Source organism: Balaenoptera borealis (genome assembly GCF_965194805.1).
Source record: "Balaenoptera borealis genome assembly, chromosome: 14".
Taxonomy (NCBI): Eukaryota; Metazoa; Chordata; class Mammalia; order Artiodactyla; family Balaenopteridae; genus Balaenoptera; species Balaenoptera borealis.
The window spans coordinates 83657249-83677990 of record NC_138875.1 but is presented as its reverse complement, the minus strand read 5'-3'; the positions used below and the strand labels follow the sequence as shown (position 1 = coordinate 83677990).

The window sequence follows — 20742 nt, the reverse complement described above, 5'->3', positions numbered from 1 at the left end:
GTGTATGGGTTTTCTTTTCGGGGTGATGAAAAAGTTCTGGTTCTAGACAGTAGTGAAGGTTGCACATCATTGTGAATGTACTTAACGCTGCTGAATTGTACACTTCATGTGGTTAAAATGGTAAATTTTATGTTATGTGTTTTTTGCCACAGTAAAAATTTTTTTAATAAAGAGTAACAAGTTATAGACTCTTAGCACTGCAGAGGACTTAACACATCATCAAGTCCAAACCTTGCACTGTTAATGTGACTGAGCCAAGTTCCAGGGAAGAGTAAGTAGCTACCTGAATCACAGAGCTAGTTAGTTTCAAGGCCAAGACTAGAACTTGGGGTCTGTGATTCCCAGGCCAACTTTCTTCTTGTTTCATCAATCATGACTATATTTGAATCATGTTTTCTCTGATTGCCAGGAGAATACATGATGACTGAGGAAAGAAGGGGGACAGTTCCTGAATAACACATAGGATGAAATAAAGGCTCATATAGGAACAAATCATGGAGACTGAAGGTCTTTCTGGGTACTAAACAATTCTGGTGGGATGAATTGATTTCAGTACTTTCAATTATTTATTATTACCTTTATTGATGACTTTGGTTGCAAGAGCCAAAAACCCTTCTCAATCAAGCTCAAGCAAAAATCAAATCAAACAAAACAAAACCCCCAAACCAGACCAACAAACATTTGCTATTTTTTTTTTTTTTTGTGGTTGGGGGATTATTTTCTAGGAAAGCTGATAATTGAAAGAGCTGCAAGAACTAGGGTCTCAAGATAAAAACAAAACTCAATGGAGGGACTTCCCTGGTGGCGCAGAGGTTAAGAATCCGCCTGCCAATGCAGGGGACACGGGTTCGAGCCCTGGTCCAGGAAGATCCCACATGCCACAGAGCAACTAAGCCCGTGCGCCACAACTACTGAGCCTGTGCTCTAGAGCCTGTGAGCCACAACTACTGAAGCCCGTGCGCCTAGAGCCTGTGCTCCGCAACGAGAGAAGCCACCGCAGTGAGAAGACCGCGCACCGCAACGAACAGCAGCCCCCGCTTCTGCAACTAGAGAAAGCCTGCACGCAGCAACGGAGACCCAACGCAGCCAAAAAAAAAAAAAAAAAAAGACAGTTACATAAGAATTGAATGTGGTGAAATGTACAGAGTTGTAGGTCTAAAATACATGTAATCATATGTCTAAAATGTTCAGAGTTCTCATTCTCAAGGTATGGAAGTTAGGTCTTGTATTCCAAGCTATCAATGACTTCTGGCCCAGTTATTTAGCCTATATGTGTCTGCCTCCTTCTGTGGTTTTTTGTGTGAACTAAAACCACATATTCATTCATGATTCATTAAACAAAGAGCAATTGAGACAACAAAAACCAGGCCCTAGGCATAGTGTGTGTAACCAGAGTTGAAGAGCAGGTGTTTTGTTTGTTTGTTTTATTTTTTGGTCGCACCACGCAGCTTGCAGTATCTTAGTTCCCCCACCAGGGATTGTACCAGGGCCAACGGCAGTGAAAGCGCAGAGTCCTACCCACTGGACCGCCAGGGAACTCCCCTGAGCAGGTGGTATTTCTTTTAAGGGACATGTAGACTAGTACGGAAAGCAAATCATTATTAGTAGTAATTTAGACTGTACAGAAGTAAGTGTCCTGGGAAAGGTACAGAAGAATGGAAGGGAAGTTGTGAAAACTCAGATTAAAACTATTGTCTAGGGATTGAGTTTGAGGGCCATGAATGCCAGAATATAATATTAGGTAGGAAACAGAGATTCACCACACGGAGGTGACAATTATCTCCTATTACACGTAAGGATACATGGCCACTTGCAACCTGACCTGGCTGTCTGCAAATGGCGTTTGTGAAATACCGAGGAAAAATATGTTTATTCGCGCATTAAAAAAGAGCTAAATGAAACTTCCAAACTTTGAATTTAAAAATTAGCATAATGAATTAAATACAAATTTTAAAGGTGCAAGTTTAACTTCGTTGCTTTTTTGTTGTTGTTCTCAGTGGCAGACTTGCCATTACATTTATTTATTTACTTACGGCCGTGCCACGCGGCATGCGGGATCTTAGTTCCCCGAGCAGGAATGGAACCCGAGCCTCTGCAGTGGAAGTGCCGAGTTCTAACCATTGGACCACCAAAGAATTACTTAACTTCTTTGCTTTTAAACGCAATCATTTTTGAATTTAATTTTAATTATTTTTAAATTAAATGAACAAACTGGGCAGCCCTCCTGGCCGTTCAGACCTTGCCCGCAAGCTTCGACTCACTTTCACTCGGTGCCAGTCCACGTGGACCGGGAACCCGCTCTCCATCCGCAAGAGTTTCTGTAGGGACTCAGTCTTTAGGTGCACCGCCTTTGCCCCACCCTTCACAGTACTTCTAGGCATTTTGATTGGCTGTACTGCTCCCTCGTGCTCTGGTCTGGTTGCTCTGATTGGCCGACGGCGTGCCGTCGGGAGGATGCCAGTTTCCTGGGATACGGCGCCGGCGGGCGGAGGCCTAGGGCGGGTGGTGGCGTTCTCTGAGTGGGAACCTGGCTGCGGTGCGCACCAAGGCTCCTGGACTTAGTCCTGGGGCGCCATGGCCAGCGTCCACGAGAGCCTCTACTTCAACCCCATGATGACCAATGGGGTGGTGCACGCCAACGTGTTCGGTATCAAGGACTGGGTGACGCCGTATAAAATCGCGGTGCTGGTGCTGCTGAACGAGATGGGCCGCACTGGCGAGGGCGCCGTTAGCCTCATGGAGCGGCGGAGGCTCAACCAGCTGCTCCTGCCGCTGCTGCAGGTGAGGGGCTTCTGCTCATTCAGCAAACCCTTACTAAGCACCTGCTCTGTGCCGGACAGCTCCTTGGCTGGGGGCAAGGGGGTTCATCGGACACACTCTCTGCCGTGTAGGATCGCGAAAAATATAGTTAATACCACCAGCTAACACTTAGTGAGTACTTAACGATGGACCAGGCACTTTACATGCATTTTTTTGGGGGCAGTTTATATCTGGCTCCAGCATTTATTAGCTGAGTGACTGGGAGAAGAGTTATTTTCTCAGCTCTTCCGTCTTCTGTAGAATGAGGCTACATGTAGGCCTGATCGTTGGAGACACAGCTACAGGCTCTGTACCCTAGAGGACTGTAATAAGTGGTAACAATGACATAAAAGTAACAGCCAACATTGATTGAATACTTACTGTGTACTAAGCACTTTACATGTTTTATTTCATTTTGCAGACTGAGGTTGTAGCTCCACCACTTACCCGCTGTGCGACTTGGGCAAGTTCCATGACTTATTTGGGTCTTTGCTTTCTCTCTGTAAAATGAAAGCAATAATAGAAACTGTCATGTGGTGGCCGTATTAAGTTAGAAGATCCATGGGAATACTTTACAGTGTATGGCACATAGTAAATGCTCAGTCAATTTTAGCTATTTTCATTTTAATCTCATAGGGATAGGGCATGCACTTTCCCTTATATCAGTTGTGGTTTTTCCATTTATTTGTGTGATTATATGAGTGATGTCTCTCTCCCCTACTAGACTGTAACCTACATGAGGGCATTACTTTGTCCTACTTTTGTTCACCCTTGTATCCCCAAAGCCTAGTACTGTATAGTTTACAAAGGGCTTTTTTTAATTCATCACCTTTTTTGGGGCAGGGGGAGAAGGGGTACTGAGGACACAGGTTAAGTGGCTTGCCCAGTTAGTTAAGTAGAAGTAGTGGGGTGCCCATAACTTGCAGCTCCCAGTCCTGTCTACATTACTATTATAAGTGCATTTCCCCATTATTCAAATAAAAGTCATAATACTAAAAAATTTGATAGAGAAAAGAAACAAAACAATAATTCTGGTGTCTTAACTTGTGTGTTTTTCTGCCTTTGTCCTTGCTGTTTTTTGTGTCTTGGATTCTCCTTCCGGTTTTTTTGCCTGGCTAACTATTGTGTAGTTTATTTTGTTTTGTTTTGTTTTGGCGGCAGGGGGCGGGAGGGCGGGGAGCTGCGCTGCACAGCTTGCGGGATCTCAGCTCCCTGACCAGGGATGATTGAAGCCGGGCCACAGCAGTGAACACCCGGAATCCTAACCACTAGGCCACCAGGGAACTCCCTCTACTGTGTAGTTTTAATCAATGTGTATATAGAATTCGTCTAGCAAAATTCCAGCCTTTACTTATTTGCTTATTGTTTGGCTTTAAAAATTAGCTAATTTTTAACTACTCAACTAATACACGAAGATTCATTGTAAAAACTTTAAATGATGCTAAAATTGATGGAGTGAAAGGTTATGGTTTAATGCAGGCCCTCTAATCCTGTTCCCTCTTAGAGATTATCACGGTTAATGTTCCTTCATTCAACTATTTATTTGTTTATAAAATTTACTTATTTATTAATTTATTTATTTTTGGCTGCATTGGGTCTTCATTGCTGCCTGTGGGCTTTCTCTAGTTGTGGCAAGCGGGGGCTACTCTTTGTTGCAGTGCGTGGGCTTCTCATTGTGGTGGCTTCTCTTGTTGCGGAGCACGGGCTCTAGGAGCACGGGCTTCAGTAGTTGTGGCATGCGGGCTTAGTAGTTGTGGCGCATGGGCTTAGTTGCTCTGTGGCATGTGGTATCTTCCCGGACCAGGGCTCGAACCCGTGTCTCCCTCATTGGCAGGCGGATTCTTAACCACTGCGCCACCAGGGAAGCCCCATTCAACTATTTATTGAGTAACAGTTCAGAATGGATCTTTCTAGACCTTTTGCTGTGTGTATCTGTATATAGATAGGTAGATGCATATGGTTATAAGTATATATACATATATCCTTTTAATTTAATTTCCCTTTTTTTTTTTTTTACGTGAATGCTACTTCTATTCTACAGCTTATTCCTTTCACTTAACAAGTCTTGGAGATCTTTTCTTGTCAGCATATTTGAGTAGATCTACTTCATTCTTTTCAACGACTGCATTGTTTTACAAAGTAAGAAAAGAAACATAATTTAACTCATGCTTTTAATTAATATTAAAATTTGTAAATTAAAAATGAACTCTTTATTCATGGACCTATAGGTTCTTTTTAGTTTTTCTTCATTTCAAACAATGCACATGGAACAGATTTGCCCCAGAAGTGGGATTGCTGGGTTATCCACATCTAAAATTGACCTACTGAACTTACTGTTCCCCAGATATTCAGTGTTTAGTTTTAAACCTCAGCTAGGTTGTAACCTTCTTGTTAGCTGAGGTTGCATACTTTCTGTCTCTAATGGTACCTTTTATGGACTTGGGCACATAGTATGACTGCCGACCTTACAGTGTTTTGGGGAGGATCAAATGAGATTATGTTTATGGAAAATAGGACCCCTGTGTTTGTATAATGTTCTCCAGGTTACGAAACAATTTGAATTATTTTACTTAATCTTTGCCACAACAAGGGAGGTTATTATTATCTCCATCTCACTGATGAAGTAAACTAGGGCTCAGGGAGGCTACAGCTTTGCCATGATTGCAACACTGAGAAGGAAGGAACCTCAGACTACAGATTCTACGCTTTTTTTTGCATTTAAGTCATTCCTCCAACTAAAAGAGAATGCTATGCAAATGTGAAGTATTACTTTAGCGTTTTATGCAGATAGGTTTTTTTCTCTTCCTGATTTGAGATTTCATATTTGGAATGATTGTAAAGCAGAGAGGTTGATAAATGAATTCATGTTTGTATATGTTTATCAATCTCCAGCTCTTTAAAATTTTTCTGTAACCTTTCTATCTCTCCTTTACCCAGGGCCCAGATATTACGCTGTCTAAACTTTACAAGTTAATTGAAGAATCTTGTCCTCAGCTGGCAAATTCAGTACAGATCAGGTAAGCTTCATTTTCTTCTGTATATATGAAAAGATGTCAAAGTAGATAAAAATTAGAAGAGGGCACATGGTGATTAATTCCTTAAAAAAAAAAAACTTTATTATTCTAGGTTGTTTTCTTAAGTACATGTATTTAGTTTTTTTTGAAAAATGGATAGCATTAAACATACTGCTTCAAAATTTATTATTCTGTACAGATCTACATTGCTCCTTTTAGTTGTTGCAGAGAATTTCATTTTTACTGGCTGATATGTAACTTTGAGAAATTTTATAATCAAGAAAACATCAGCAATGATACTTTCCAGAATATGGGAGTGACGTTTTGGATTATCAAATTTGTTTTGTGTGCCACCATTTTATATGAATCTCTGAATTGTTTTTAAAATAGATTTATTTTAGGTGATTGTGGAATATGAAATGTGGGAAGATGTTCAAAGGGCCTTCCTAAAATACACACCTCATTTTTCTTGTTCAGAATCAAACTGATGGCTGAAGGCGAATTGAAGGATATGGAACAATTTTTTGATGACCTTTCAGATTCTTTTTCTGGAACTGAACCAGAGGTTCACAAAACGAGTGTAGTAGGTATGAACTTCTTCTAAGGAGAGCAGAGAATATTTTCACTGAAGTGAGCTGCTCTCTAAATCACATCTGTCGTTACTCTGCTGTATCTGAGCACACACAGTGGGGATGCTGGACATGTTATAGTTTGTATTCATCGCCTTGCCATTTTGACCTGTGTTTAAATAATTGTCTTGTGGAAAAGCATCTTCTGTTTTGTCTACTGTTGTCAGAGTGTTAGCCTGGTCGTGGAGCCTTTTAGGCTTCCTCAGCTCTTTCTCACAGGCCTCTGCTCACTTGTCCACATTGTACGACTGAGTCAGGGTCACCAACTAAACTTTTATGAAGAGAGGTAAGTAAAAGTAGATTACTGATATAGTTTATAAGGCAAGGGTATATATGAAGTTTCTTGATGCTTTTCTGTTAGCGGTATAGCCATGCTCCATCCATCTGGCATTTTTTTCCTGGTAGTCTTTATGTTATTTACCATCAGTTATTTATTGATCTTCCATGTGCCAGGCTCTGGACTTTAAGAGAGACTGGAAACTTCCTCTTATGGAGATTGCTTTCTTGTGGTTGTGGGCAGAGGAGCAGGCAGACAGTAGAAAGTAAACAAATAGGATCACTTCAGATGTTGTAACAGTCACGGAAGGATACGTTGGCTGGATAAAGAGTGGAGTGCGGGTGGGAGGACTGAGCCTTTAATATAAAGAGAAAATCAGCTTCGTAAAAGGTGGTGAAAGAAGATTCTGTGTGGAGGGGAGCAGCAACTGCAAGTGTCTTTTTTTGTGTGTGATTATTTTGGAGGAAGAACCGCAACAAATAGTCATCAACTTTTTGTAGCCTGGATTTCAAGTTAATGCCTTCACCTCCTCTCTGTCTTGTTTCATAGGTTTATTCCTGCGTCACATGATCTTGGCCTACAGTAAGCTTTCTTTCAGTCAAGTGTTTAAGCTGTACACTGCCCTTCAGCAGTACTTCCAGAACGGTGAGAAAAAGACGGTGGAGGATGCTGATATGGAACTGGCCAGCAGAGAGGAGAGCGAAAGAAAAATGGAAAAAGAGGAACTTGATGTATCTATAAGGTAACTTGGGTTTTTCTGGCGGGAATCCCTTTCCTGTGAAATAGCATCATTACGGGAGCAGTAAATCCTCATTCATCCAGAGTTCATGTGCTGGCTGTCATCTTTTTGTCCCTCCAGATCCAGGAAGTTCACCCTTACGGGCTGCATCAGTAAGCTCCTTGCCCTCTAACTTCTGATTGAGAGGCACTGGTGGGAAATCCAGAGGGTCAAGGAGAGTGAGGTCAAGGTGTTGATTCACTGGCTCCCTTCCTTCGGGGTCACAGTGGGCTGGCTGTAGGGTCACAGCCTCTGTCAGGTGGCCTGCTCTGCATACCTCAGGGGCCTAGTAACTGGGAAGGTTTCCCAGGCCCGGTGCAGAAGGTGCCCCTCTATTACCAGCCCTGGGGACTCTGTTACCCGCTATGGCTTATCCATCCCCTGCCCCTATTTTTGTAACTGGCCCTTTATTAAACTCTTCTCAAATTACCCCGTTTGAATATGCCATTTGTTTTCTGCTGGGGCCCTGAGCGGTAGTGTTCATTATATCAGAGTGAATTAACAATTGATTAATTCAGTGAAAATGTATTGAATGCCTCCTAAAGTTTAAGCCTGGGGATGTAGTGCCGCTGCTCACCTAGTTGTTTAAGCTCAAAGCCTAGGCGTGTCCCTGCGTCCTGCCCCTCCTTCACCCCTGCAGCCAGTCCTTCCGCAGATGCAGCCGATCCTTCCTTCTCAGTGTGTTTGGAATTAGTTCACTTCTCTCCATCGCCACTGCTTCCCCTGTGGTCTAAGCACCGAATCTCTTTCCTGGCTGACTGCTCTAGCCTCCTGACTGCTTTCCTTGCCTCCACTCTTGTCTCCTTACTATCAGTTTTTCCTGCAGCATCCAAGGGAACCATTATCATGTAAATCACACCACGTGTTCTTATGCCCCAAACCCTCCTTGACTATACATGGAATTTAGACAGAAATCTGAGCTACTGTGGCCTCATTACCTGCATGATCTGGCCCCTGTCATCTTCCCTACCTCTTTCTCCTTACTTTCCCTTCACTGTCAGAGTCTGACTGCTCTGGCTCGCTTTCAGTTTCCTCAGCACCAAGCCCAGGTCTGCCTCAGGGTGCCTGGCAGGCCGTCCCTGGCTTCTCACCTGGCTCGCTCCCTTTCACCGTTCAGACCTCAGCTCCCGTGTCCTCACACGGGCCTTCCCTGACCACATGTCTGAAGTAACCTTCATCCTAAATACTTCCAGCTTCTTTATTTCCTCCATAGCTCTCCTCACTAAGTAACTTTTTGCATTTATTTACTTAGACTCATTTGTATTTGTCTTTGCACCCCTTCAAGAGCTAAGACCCTTCTCTGTCGTATTTCACCTCATTTTCCTCAGTGCTTGGCTTGTAATGTCTGTGAATATGTGTTGGATGAATGAATGCAGAGAATCAGAACACATCATTCATCGCCCACACTGGTAACTGGCCCCATAAAACACTTTGTATTGACTTCCCTTCCCTGTCTCACGTCCCCTCTCCCCAGCTGTTACCTGGGATCACCTCCCAAATAGACTACTTATATTTGGAGGGAAAAACACATAAAGAGTGTGTGTGTGTGTGTGTGTGTGTGTGTGTGTGTGTGTGTGTGTGTGTTTTGTATTTCCTGATCTCAGGGAGCCCACAGTCTGGTGAGGAAGACTGGCACCCAAACAGATCACTACAAGTAACAATGTGTTCAGAACTCTGAGAGAAGTAAGTCCCACCTGCCCTATGTAGGCTGGCTAACCCCCTTGGGGGCTGGGGGTGGTCTGTGTATGTAGTCAGAGAATATTTCCCTGCAGTTCCTATGAGTGGCCTTTGTACACTTATGTGATTTGTTCAGCATACTCTGGGAGCAAGAAGATTGTAGTACCAGTAAGTACTTCCAAATACTCAAGAGTTGCTCACAGAGGCTTCTCATCTAGTGGAAAGGCAGTACCTTGTAGGGTTGAGTCTGGCCCTGGAGTCAGACCCCTGGATTTGAATTCTGGCTCCTCCACTTATTCCCTTAAGACCTTGGGCAAGTCACCCTCTCTGTACCTCAGTTTTCTCATCTGCAAAATGGGGCTCATGTCACCTCCTCAGAAGGTTATTTTGAGAATTAAATGATAAATCTATATGAAGTGTTTAGAACTGTGCCTTTAAACATTTGACAAATATTCACTATTCTTCTTCTTCTCTAATTTCTATTTTGTTTAATTCCCCTGAGGAAGGCTTCCAGGAAACAATGTAATCTTTGTCCTAGATACTTTATATGCTTAAAGTAGCAGAATGTCAATTCTTCAGAAATGTTAAAATTCAAACTTTTCTTATTTAGGTTTGACTTTCTCCTAAATTAATCTGATTTAATTAGGTCTAACTGCATCGTTTTGTTTTTATTCTAATCTAAGAATTCATTTGTGTGTAATAATAGTGTGTATACTGTTAAGGTGTATGGTTTCAGAAAATAGTGTGCATTTAGTAAACTGAATTTCATCACTGAAATAGAAGAAATGTATTATTTAAATATTATTCTACTTAAGTATTATAATTCTTTGTCCAAAAAGAAATGATTTTTACTTGTTATAGGATTTTTAAAATTTCATAATGTATATTTACATATATTTCTTGATTCTTTTAAAAAGGAAAATTTCATTTTTTTCTTTCTGTGTTCTTTTCTAGTGTTTTATTGCATTATGAGAGGCTTCTCACTTTAGCCCTTTCATTTTCTTCCTTCCTTTCTTCCTTTCTTTCTTCCCTCCCTCCCTCCCCTCCTTTCTTAGTTATTAGAATGTTTTTAGATCTTGCTTTCTTCAGGGAAATTATTTTTCTTGCCCTAGAAATTTGTATTACAATTAGAAAGGCCAGAGTAACACTGACTAGCTTGCAACTCTCCCATCCTACAATGAAATTACTACTGTTTGAAAAAGGGGGACCCACCTATTAATTTAGAAGGGAGGGAATAAATATTCAGTGAACGAATGTTTATCAGGTGTTTTTAAAAAATCCAATTACAGAAGAAAGTACAGACTGACATTTAGCTTCAGCTTTTCATTTGCTCGTTGTTGCTACAGGGCAGCATTTGTTTCCTGCAATAAGAGAGGGGGGCTTACAGGGTTCCACCTTGTGAGTTTGCAGCGGAGGCTACTAGTCTGCAAGCTGCTGGAACTACATCTTCTCTGTGCTTCTAAAAAGACCGAAGAAAAGTAGAAGTTCTCTGGCATTTCTTCACTTGCCAGTGGTTTAATATAAATCTCCCAGATTCATTAATTTATTCAGCAAATACTTATTCAGTGCTTCTGGTGTGCCAAGCACTGTGCTAGCTGCTGTGTTGTCAGCGCGGAGGAGACAGTCCCTGTCCTCACGGAGTTATGTGGGGGGATCAGGTAATCGAGGGGTAACTAAATTAATAAACAATGTAACTTCAGAGAGCGTCAGTGCAGGAAAGGAATGACTGGGACACAGGGATACACAGTAACTGTGGGGTGCTGTCAGGGAAGGGCCCTTTAAGACTGGGAGCTAGGTGACGAAGGAGCCAGCCCCGAGAAGAGTTGCCAGAGCACATGCAGACTCACAGCTCCCAAGACAGGACAAGCTGACATATTGGAGGGACAGACGGGGGACAGTGTGGCCTGAGCACACAAGTCGGGAGGAGGGGTTGGATCACCGCGCCGGTCACGCACCTCAGAAGGGATCAGGTCCTCATGGCCTCCTGGGTGTTTAGTAACTGTTCCCAATCTCAGTCCTTCCCCTCCCCTGCTTTTGTCTTGTCATCACCCTGCTCAGAAGTCTCCAGAGATTCACAAAGTCTCCCAGCCTGCTATTTGAGGCCTTCCACAGTTGACCTTTCTGACCTTAATTTCTGTTCCTCAACTTGGATCCTTTACGCCAGCCAGCCACGTGTGCTTGTATCCCTCTAACAGGCCAGGCATTTTCCCATTCTGCATCTTTTGGTTTCCTTTCCTGGAATGCCTTCTTCCTTCCTCGTCATTTCTTCACTCCTTGCCAACTTTCAGGGTCCCCACCACTTCAGCTGGAGTGATTTCTCCCTTTTCTAAGTGCAGAGATCATATTAATTCTTGGTATTTATTGTTTATTGCCATCTTTTCATGTGGGCTGGTCTTAACCTTCACCAAGACTGTAAGCCCATTAAGACATTTTCTTGGGGGACCTAGACTTGTGTTTTATGCATCGCAAGTGCATAAACACCCCAGTCTGTTGATTGTTTAATCCTATGTTATATTTTTAAAATTTCAGTTATAGTGGGTGATTTGAGCCCTTTAGAGGAGTTTCCAGAGTCCTTTTGAGAATCTGATGAATGCCATGTACTATCCCCACATTAAAAATGCATATTTTACATACAGTTTTACAAGGTTCATGGGCTCCTAAAGTCCATCCGTGGACCCAGGTTAAATGCCTTTGATGTATAGCACTTGTAAGTCTAAAATTCTGTCTCAACTGGTAATGGGATTCATAAACAAGGTATACTTGAGTCCTTTTCCTAAAGGAGTAACCCCCTTCCTAAATTGAATACATTTGTGGCTTTTTTTTTTTTTTAATTTATTTATTTGGCTGCGCTGGGTCTTAGTTGTGGCCCTCGGGATCTTCGTTGCCACGTACAGGACCTTTAGTTGTGGCATGCCAGGCTTTTAGTTGCGGCATGCAGGGTTTCGTTCCCTGACCAGGGATCGAACCTGGGCTCCCTGAATTGGGAGCATGGAGTCTTAGCCACTCGACTACCAGGGGAAGTCCCCCTTTGTGGCTTTTTTTTTTTTTTTAATTTTATTTTTATTTATTTATTTATGGCTGTGTTGGGTCTTCGTTTCTGTGCGAGGGCTTCCTCCAATTGTGGCAAGCGGGGGCCACTCTTCATCGCGGTGCGCGGGCCTCTCACTATCGCGGCCTCTCTTGTTGCGGAGCACAGGCTCCAGAAGCGCAGGCTCAGTAATTGTGGCTCACGGGCCCAGTTGCTCCGCGGCATGTGGGATCTTCCCAGACCAGGGCTCGAACCCGTGTCCCCTGCATTGGCAGGCAGATTCTCAACCACTGCGCCACCAGGGAAGCCCTGTGGCTTTTTAAGAGTTACTTTCTCTGGCATGTGTTTGAGGCCCTGAGGAGGCAAAGAAGGAGTCAGTAAAAGGATGGTTTGGGCCATGGTATTTTTACTTGCTCTTCCCAAGCTTGTTCACGTCGGCCACTGTTGCCACCATGGAAGCCAGAGCCAATCTTGTTCTTCATTTATAGCAAATGTGTTTGCCTTCATTTGTAGCAATTTCGCTTTATGTGATTCTGGTTTTCTCTTTCTGTTTTATTAACCTTATTGTTCTTGTGTCCTGTGTTACAAGCTACCTCAAATCTTTTTGGGGGGAAGGGTTTAAGTAAATAAAGCATTTGGTAACAGTGAGCATCATGGACCTTAGAGGAGGGTGGGACTGGGAGTGGTGTGTCCCATTTCATTCAGATCCTTGTCTGTCTCTAGCCTTTTTGTGTATAGTCATATTTATTTCAAGCCTTGGGCTTACTTTCTTTGAAGGATATGTTAAGAGAAAAGGGCTTCTTATTGCCCAGACACTTAGCTGTTTTCCATTTGAGAACTTGGCCTGTGAATTTTCTTTCCATTTCCCTCTAGGTCACTGTTATTTCGCTGATCTTTGTTATGCTGGTCAGGGCTGGTCCTTGGCAGCTCCGATACCTGTAGAATCTGATATGCTTGCTGCCTTGTATCAAAAATGTAACCAAGAGAATATTAGAGCAGCTCTTGCCAAAGTGTTTTCTGTGGAACACTAGTGCTTCTTGAGAGATGTGAGGAAAGGATTCTTCATTCAAATGAGTTTGGTAAATGGTACATTAAACAAAAGTGAATAAAGTGTCTCTCTGTTGGATTTCTCTAATGTGTATCATGAATCTCCCAAGGAAGAGAGGGTGTACAGCTTTCTCCAAGTGATTTAACCTCAGCAGCATTTTTTTTTTCTTTTGGAATACCTGTTTACATATTGTTTGCATGAAACAGTTTGAGAACTGCTGTATTAGACACAGAGTGCTTATAAAAATATTATTGATGAGTAAATATTGATTTTTCTACTTATTGTAATCCTGTATAGAGAAGCCATTTATTCAGTCATGTGGCAAAAGGGTATTATTCATACTTTGCTGTCAAAAATAAGACTGTGCATGTATAGATTTCTCAAGTCTAGATTTATATAAGTATATTTCTTGTTTGTTGGTTCTGTGTGCTCTAAACTTCTAGGCAAATGGTTATTTCTTAGATAAGGCCTCTTTTTCTTGTTCTTGAATACAGCACCATCTTATATGTGTAGCGAGGAGTTAGAGACTTTTTATTCATTCATTTCCCAAACTCTGAGTGCCCACTGTGTGCCTGGGCACGGACTGGGTGTTCATATACAAATATAGGTATGAACAGCCAGTGTGGCAGTGCTAGATGCAGTGATCCCTATCTCTGGGAGACAGTGGGAGCTCAAATGAGAGAGGTCAGGATAGATTCTTGGAGGATATGACACTTGAGGTATTCTTGAATGACGGATGGTACAACAGTGCAACAGTGGATGGAAAATGGGCCCTACAGGTTGAGGAAGCAGGGGGGCATCTTGGCATGATAGGAGACTGTAAGGAGTTCATCAGGGCTGGGGTGTGGGTGAGAAAGAGAAGGCAGAGGAGAGAGGTAAGAGCACTCAGGAAGCATTGCACCTGCCCTGCTAAGCAGTGCAGACTTTATTCTGGAAGGTGATGAGATACCACAGGAGGGCTTTAAATCAGGGACGATAGACTTGCATTTCAGAAAGATCATGCTGGAGGCTATATACAGTTGAGATCTACATCTGTCCATAATTATATCATGTGAACTTCGGCAGGTCATTCAACATCACTTTTTAAGCATGTCTTTTCTATTCCTGAGAAGAGAGAATTAATTTTAAAAGTTTTTTAACTTTTCTGATGAAGAATCTATTTGACTTTGTAAAGCATTATCATTTTCACTATTGTGTAATTCTTTATTAGTTTTGATTTGTTTTTTTTTCCAGAGAAGAGGAGGTATCTTGCAGTGGGCCTCTGTCCCAAAAACAAGCAGAATTTTTTCTTTCTCAACAGGTATGTTCTGTAATTGGTCATGAATTTTTTTTTTTTAATCCTGTGACATTATACGTCATGGCATATATTTGTTATGTGAGTAGGTTTATTAGTGAAACAGCATTATTCTTATTCTTGGTCAGTTTTTCTTTACTAACAATGCAGTTGTAGCTATGTGTCCCTTCCTATTTTCTGTGTGATTTTATTTCTCTGTTAGGGTCATAATGCATGTTCATTTAGTAATGGTGTGTGACTAACACAGCCCAAAAATGTGATTTAGAAGACTTACTTCCCTTTTCCCCAACACTTTATCATGGACATTTTCAAACAGAAATACAAATTGAAAAGCATTATATAGTGAATACCCATATACCCATCATTGAGATCCTACAATTAATATTTTGCTCTGTTTATCATATATCTACCCATATAGCCACCATTTCATCTTCTTTTTTGATACATTTCAAGTTGCAAGCATCGGTACACTTTTACCCCAGACATTTCTTACTGGTGTTTTTGAGCCATACTTTTTCCTTTTTTTTGGTCATATAAGCTGAATGTTTTTCTCCCATGTTATTTTTCAGCATAGAATTTTGATTTTTGCTCTACTTTTCTAGTTTTCCCTATTTTTGTTATTAATTTTCTTTCTGCAGAAAGATGTAATGTTTAGATCTAGATGCAGGTGATAAAATCACCCCTGCAGATGAATTTTAAACAGATTAGAAAAACTCATCTAGACAATTGGTTAACTGTAGAGGAAAAAATAGACCTGGATCTTCATCTCATCTTTGCACCTCAGTACTTTACACGTGGATTAAAGGCTTAACTATAAACATTTAAGGTTATAATTAGACCAGGAGGAACTACATATTAACTTTTTTTTTTGAATTTTATTTTATTTATTTTTTTATACAGCAGGTTCTTATTAGTCATCCATTTTATATACATCAGCGTATACATGTCAATCCCAATCGCCCAGTTCATCCCACCACCACCACCCCCCCACGGCTTTCCCCCCTTGGTGTCCATACGTTTGTCCTCTACATCTGTGTCTCAATTTTTGCCCTGCAAACTGGTTCATCTGTACCATTTTTCTAGGTTCCACATATATGCGTTAATATGCGATATTTGTTCTTCTCTTTCTGACTTACTTCACTCTGTATGACAGTCTCTAGATTCATCCATGTCTCTACAAATGACCCAATTTCGTTCCTTTTTATGGCTGAGTAATATTCCATTGTATATATGTAACACATCTTCTTTATCCACTCGTCTGTCCATGAGCATTTAGGTTGCTTCCATGACCTGGCTATTGTAAATAGTGCTGCAATGAACATTGGGGTGCATGTGTCTTTTTGAATTATGGTTTTCTCTGGGTATATGCCCAGTAGTGGGATTGCTGGGTCATATGGTAATTCTACTTTTAGTTTTTTAAGGAACCTCCATACTGTTCTCCATAGTGGCTGTTATCAATTTACATTCCCACCAACAGTACAAGAGGGTTCCCTTTTCTCCACACCCTCTCCAGCATTTGTTGTTTGTAGATTTTCTGATGATGCCCATTCTAACTGGTGTGAGGTGATACCTCATTGTAGTTTTGATTTGCATTTCTCTAATAATTAGTGATGTTGAGCAGCTTTTCATGTGCTTCTTGGCCGTCTGTATGTCCTCTTTGGAGAAATGTCTATTTAGGTCTTCTGCCCATTTTTGGATTGGGTTGTTTGTTTTTTTAATGTTGAGCTGCATGAGCTGTTTATATATTTTGGAGATTAATCCTTTGTCCGTTGATTCGTTTGCAAATATTTTCTCCCATTCTGAGGGTTGTCTTTTCGTCTTGTTTGTAGTTTCCTTTGCTTTGCAAAAGCTTTGAAGTTTCATTAGGTCCCATTTGTTTATTTTTGTTTTTATTTCCAGTACTCTAGGAGGTGGATCAAAAAAGATCTTGCTGTGATTTATGTCAAAGAGTGTTCTTCCTATGTTTTCCTCTAAGAGTTTTATAGTGTCCGGTCTTACATTTAGGTCTCTAATCCATTTTGAGTTTATTTTTGTGTATGGTGTTAGGGAGTGTTCTAATTTCATTCTTTTACATGTAGCTGTCCAGTTTTCCCAGCACCACTTATTGAAGAGACTGTCTTTTCTGCATTGTGTATCTTTGCCTCCTTTGTCTTAAATTAGTTGACCATAGGTGTGTGGGTTTATCTCGGGGCTTTCTATCCTGTTCCATTGATCTATATTTCTGTTTTTGTGCCAGTACCATATTGTCTTGGTTACTGTAGCTTTGTAGTATAGTCTGAAGTCAGGGAGTCTGATTCCTCCAGCTCCGTTTTTTTCCCTCAAGACTGCTTTGGCTATTCGGGGTCTTTTGTGTCTCCATACAAATTTTAAGATTTTTTGTTCTAGTTCTGTAAAAAATGCCATTGGTAATTTGATAGGGATTGCATTGAATCTGTAGATTGCTTTGGGTAGTATAGTCATTTTCACAATATTGATTCTTCCAATCCAAGAACATGGTATATCTCTCCATCTGTTGGTATCATCTTTCATTTCTTTCATCAGTGTCTTATAGTTTTCTGCATACAGGTCTTTTGTCTCCTAGGTAGGTTTATTCCTAGGTATTTTATTCTTTTTGTTGAAATGGTAGATGGGAGTGTCTCCTTAATTTCTCTTTCAGATTTTTCATCATTAGTGTATAGGAATGCAAGAGATTTCTGTGCATTCATTTTGTATCCTGCAACTTTACCAAATTCATTGATTAGCTCTAGTAGTTTTCTGGTGGCATCTTTAGGTTTCTCTATGTATAGTATCATGTCATCTGCAAACTGTGACAGTTTTACTTCTTCTTTTCCAATTTGTATTCCTTTTATTTCTTTTTCTTCTCTGATTGCCATGGCTAGGACTTCCAAAACTATGTTGAATAATAGTGGTGAGAGTGGACATCCTTGTCTTGTTCCTGATCTTAGAGGAAATGCTTTCAGTTTTTCACCGTTGAGAATGATGTTTGCTGTGGGTTTGTCGTATATGGCCTTTATTATGTTGAAGTAGGTTCTCTCTATGCCCACTTTCTGGAGAGTTTTTATCATAAATGGGTGTTGAATTTTGTCAAAAGATTTTTCTGCATCTATTGAGATGATCATATGGTTTTTATTCTTCAATTTGTTAATATGGTGTATCACATGGATTGATTTGCGTATATTGAAGAATCCTTGCATCCCTGGGATAAATTCCACTTGATCATGGTGTATGATCCTTTTAATGTGTTGTTGGATTCTGTTTGCTAGTATTTTGTTGAGGATTTTTGCATCTATATTCATCAGTGATATTGGTCTGTAATTTTCTTTTTTTGTAGTACCTTTGTCTGGTTTTGTTATCAGGGTGATGGTGGCCTCACAGAATGTGTTTGGGAATGTTCCTTCCTCCACAATATTTTGGAAGAGTTTGAGAAGGATGGGTGTTAGCTCTTCTCTAAATGTTTGGTAGAATTCACCTGTGAAGCCATCTGGTCCTGGACTTTTGTTTGTTGGAAGATTTTTAATCACAGTTTCAATTTCATTACTTGTGATTGGTCTGTTCATATTTCTATTTCTTCCTGGTTCAGTCTTGGAAGGTTATCCCTTTCTAAGAATTTGTCCATTTCTTCCAGGTTGTCCATTTTATTGGCATAGAGTTGCTTGTAGTATTCTCTTAGTGTGCTTTGTATTTCTGCAGTGTCTGTTGTAACTTCTCCTTTTTCATTTCTAATTTTATTGATTTGAGTCCTCTCCCTCTTTTTCTTGATGAGTCTGGCTAATGGTTTATCAATTTTGTTTATCTTCTCAAAGAACCAGCTTTTAGTTTTATTGATCTTTGCTATTGTTTTCTTTGTTTCTATTTCATTTATTTCTGCTCTGATCTTTATGATTTCTTTCCTTCTGCTAACTTTGGGTTTTGTTTCTTCTTTCTCTAGTTCCTTTAGGTGTAAGGTTAGATTGTTTATTTGAGATTTTTCTTGTATCTTGAGGTAGGCTTGTATAGCTATAAACTTCCCTCTTAGAACTGCTTTTGCTGCATCCCATAGGTTTTGGATGGTCGTGTTTTCATTATCATTTGTCTCTAGATGTTTTTTGATTTCTTCAGTGATCTCTTGGTTATTTAGTAACGTATTGTTTAGCCTCCATGTGTTTGTGTTTTTTACGTTTTTTCCCCTGTAATTGATTTCTAATCTCATAGCGTTGTGGTCAGAAAAGATGCTTGATATGATTTCAGTTTTCTTAAATTTACTGAGGCTTGATTTGTGACCCAAGATGTGATCTATCCTGGAGAATGTTCCGTGCTCACCTGAGAAGAAAGTGTAATCTGCTGTTTTTGGATGGAATGTCCTATAAATATCAACTAAATCTATCTGGTCTATTGTGTCATTTAAAGCTTGTGTTTCCTTATTCATTTTCTGTTTGGATGATCTGTCCATTGGTGTAAGTGAGGTGTTAAAGTCCCCCACTATTATTGTGTTACTGTCGATTTCCTCTTTTATAGCTGTTAGCAGTTGCCTTATGTATTGAGGTGCTCCTGTGTTGGGTGCATATATATTTATAATTGTTAAATCTTCTTCTTAGATTGATCCCTTGATCATTATGTAGTGTCCTTCCTTGTCTCTTGTAACATTCTTTATTTTAAAGTCTATTTTATCTGATATGAGTATTGCTACTCCAGCTTTCTTTTGATTTCCATTTGCATGGAATATCTGTTTCCATCCCCTCACTTTCAGTCTGTATGTGTCCCTAGGTCTGAAGTGGATCTCTTTTAGACAGCATATATATGGGTCTTGTTTTTGTATCCATTCAGCAAGCCTGTGTCTTTTGGTTGGAGCATTTAATCCATTCACGTTTAAGGTAGTTATCGATATGTATGTTCCTATGACCATTTTCTTAATTGTTTTGGGTATGTTTTTGTAGGTCCTTTTCTTCTCTTGTGTTTCCCACTTAGAGAAGTTCCTTTAGCATTTGTTGTAGAGCTGGTTTGGTGGTGCTGAATTCTCTTAGCTTTTGCTTATCTGTAAAGCTTTTGATTTCTCCATCGAATCTGAATGAGATCCTTGCTGGGTAATCTTGGTTGTAGGTTCTTCCCTTTCATCACTTTAAGTATGTCATGCCACTCCCTTCTGGCTTGTAGAGTTTCTGCTGAGAAATCAGCTGTTAACCTTATGGGAGTTCCCTTGTATGTTATTTGTCGTTTTTCCCTTGCTGCTTTCAATAATTTTTCTTTGTCTTTAATTTTTGCCAGTTTGATTACTATGTGTCTCGGCATGTTTCTCTTTGGGTTTATCCTGTATGGGAGTCTCTGCGCTTCCTGGACTTGGGTGGCTATTTCGTTTCCCATGTTAGGGATGTTTTCGACTATAATCTCTTCAGATATTTTCTCAGGTCCTTTCTCTCTCTCTTCTCCTTCTGGGACCCCTATAATGCGAATGTTGTTGTGTTTAATGTTGTCCCAGAGGTCTCTTAGGCTGTCTTCATTTCTTTTTTCTTTATTCTGTTTCGCAGCAGTGAATTCCACCATTCTGTCTTCCAGGTCATTTATCCGTTCTTCTGCCTCAGTTATTCTGCTACTGATTCCTTCTAGTGTATTTTTCATTTCAGTTATTGTGTTGTTCATCTCTGTTTGTTTGTTCTTTAATTCTTCTAGATCTTTGTTAAACATTTCTTGCGTCTTCTCAGTCTTTGCCTCCATTCTTTTTCCGAGGTCCTGGATCATCTTCACTATCATTATTTTGAATTCTTTTACTGGAAGGTTGCCTATATCCACTTCATTTAGTTGTTTTTCTGGGGTTTTATCTTGTTCCTTCATCTGGTACATAGCCCTCTGCCTTTTCATCCTCTCCATCCCTCTGTGAATGTTACATATTAACTTTTAACTGATCTCTGGGTGGGGAAAGACTTTCTAAACATAAAAGCTGTGGAAGAAAACACGTAGGAGATCATTTGATTTTTCAGCATAAGAATGAAAAACATCTACATGTCAGTACATGTTCTAACAAAATTAAAACTCAAACAACAAAATGGGAAAAAGGATTTGCAATACCTATGACAAAGGGTTAGTACTTTTGCTTAAAAAATTGTAGTTTCAAAGACCATTTGATGATGAGACAAATTTATAATATATTATTACATGAAAAAAGCAGGTAATAAAATGATATATTCTAACTTTGTTAAAAAAGTATCCATATATATATATGTATAA

The 20742-nt window shown here is 40.3% G+C and overlaps 1 protein-coding gene across 3 annotated transcripts in view; it reads left to right on the top strand.

Annotated features, from left to right (window-relative positions):
• Positions 1-2459: 2459 nt before the first annotated feature.
• ANAPC5 (anaphase promoting complex subunit 5) overlaps positions 2460-20742 on the top strand; it is a 40362-nt gene continuing 22079 nt past the window's right edge. For 2 of the 3 annotated variants that reach the window (XM_082355892.1, XM_082355893.1), the window contains exons 1-5: positions 2460-2781; positions 5737-5816; positions 6291-6400; positions 7269-7461; positions 14484-14550. In XM_082355892.1, the coding sequence (XP_082212018.1) occupies positions 2575-2781; positions 5737-5816; positions 6291-6400; positions 7269-7461; positions 14484-14550 (657 nt within the window). In that variant the 5' untranslated portion in view covers positions 2460-2574. Of the gene's footprint in view, positions 2782-4840; positions 4939-5736; positions 5817-6290; positions 6401-7268; positions 7462-14483; positions 14551-20742 lie in introns of all 3 variants that reach the window. The other variant, XM_082355894.1, reaches the window with a different exon arrangement.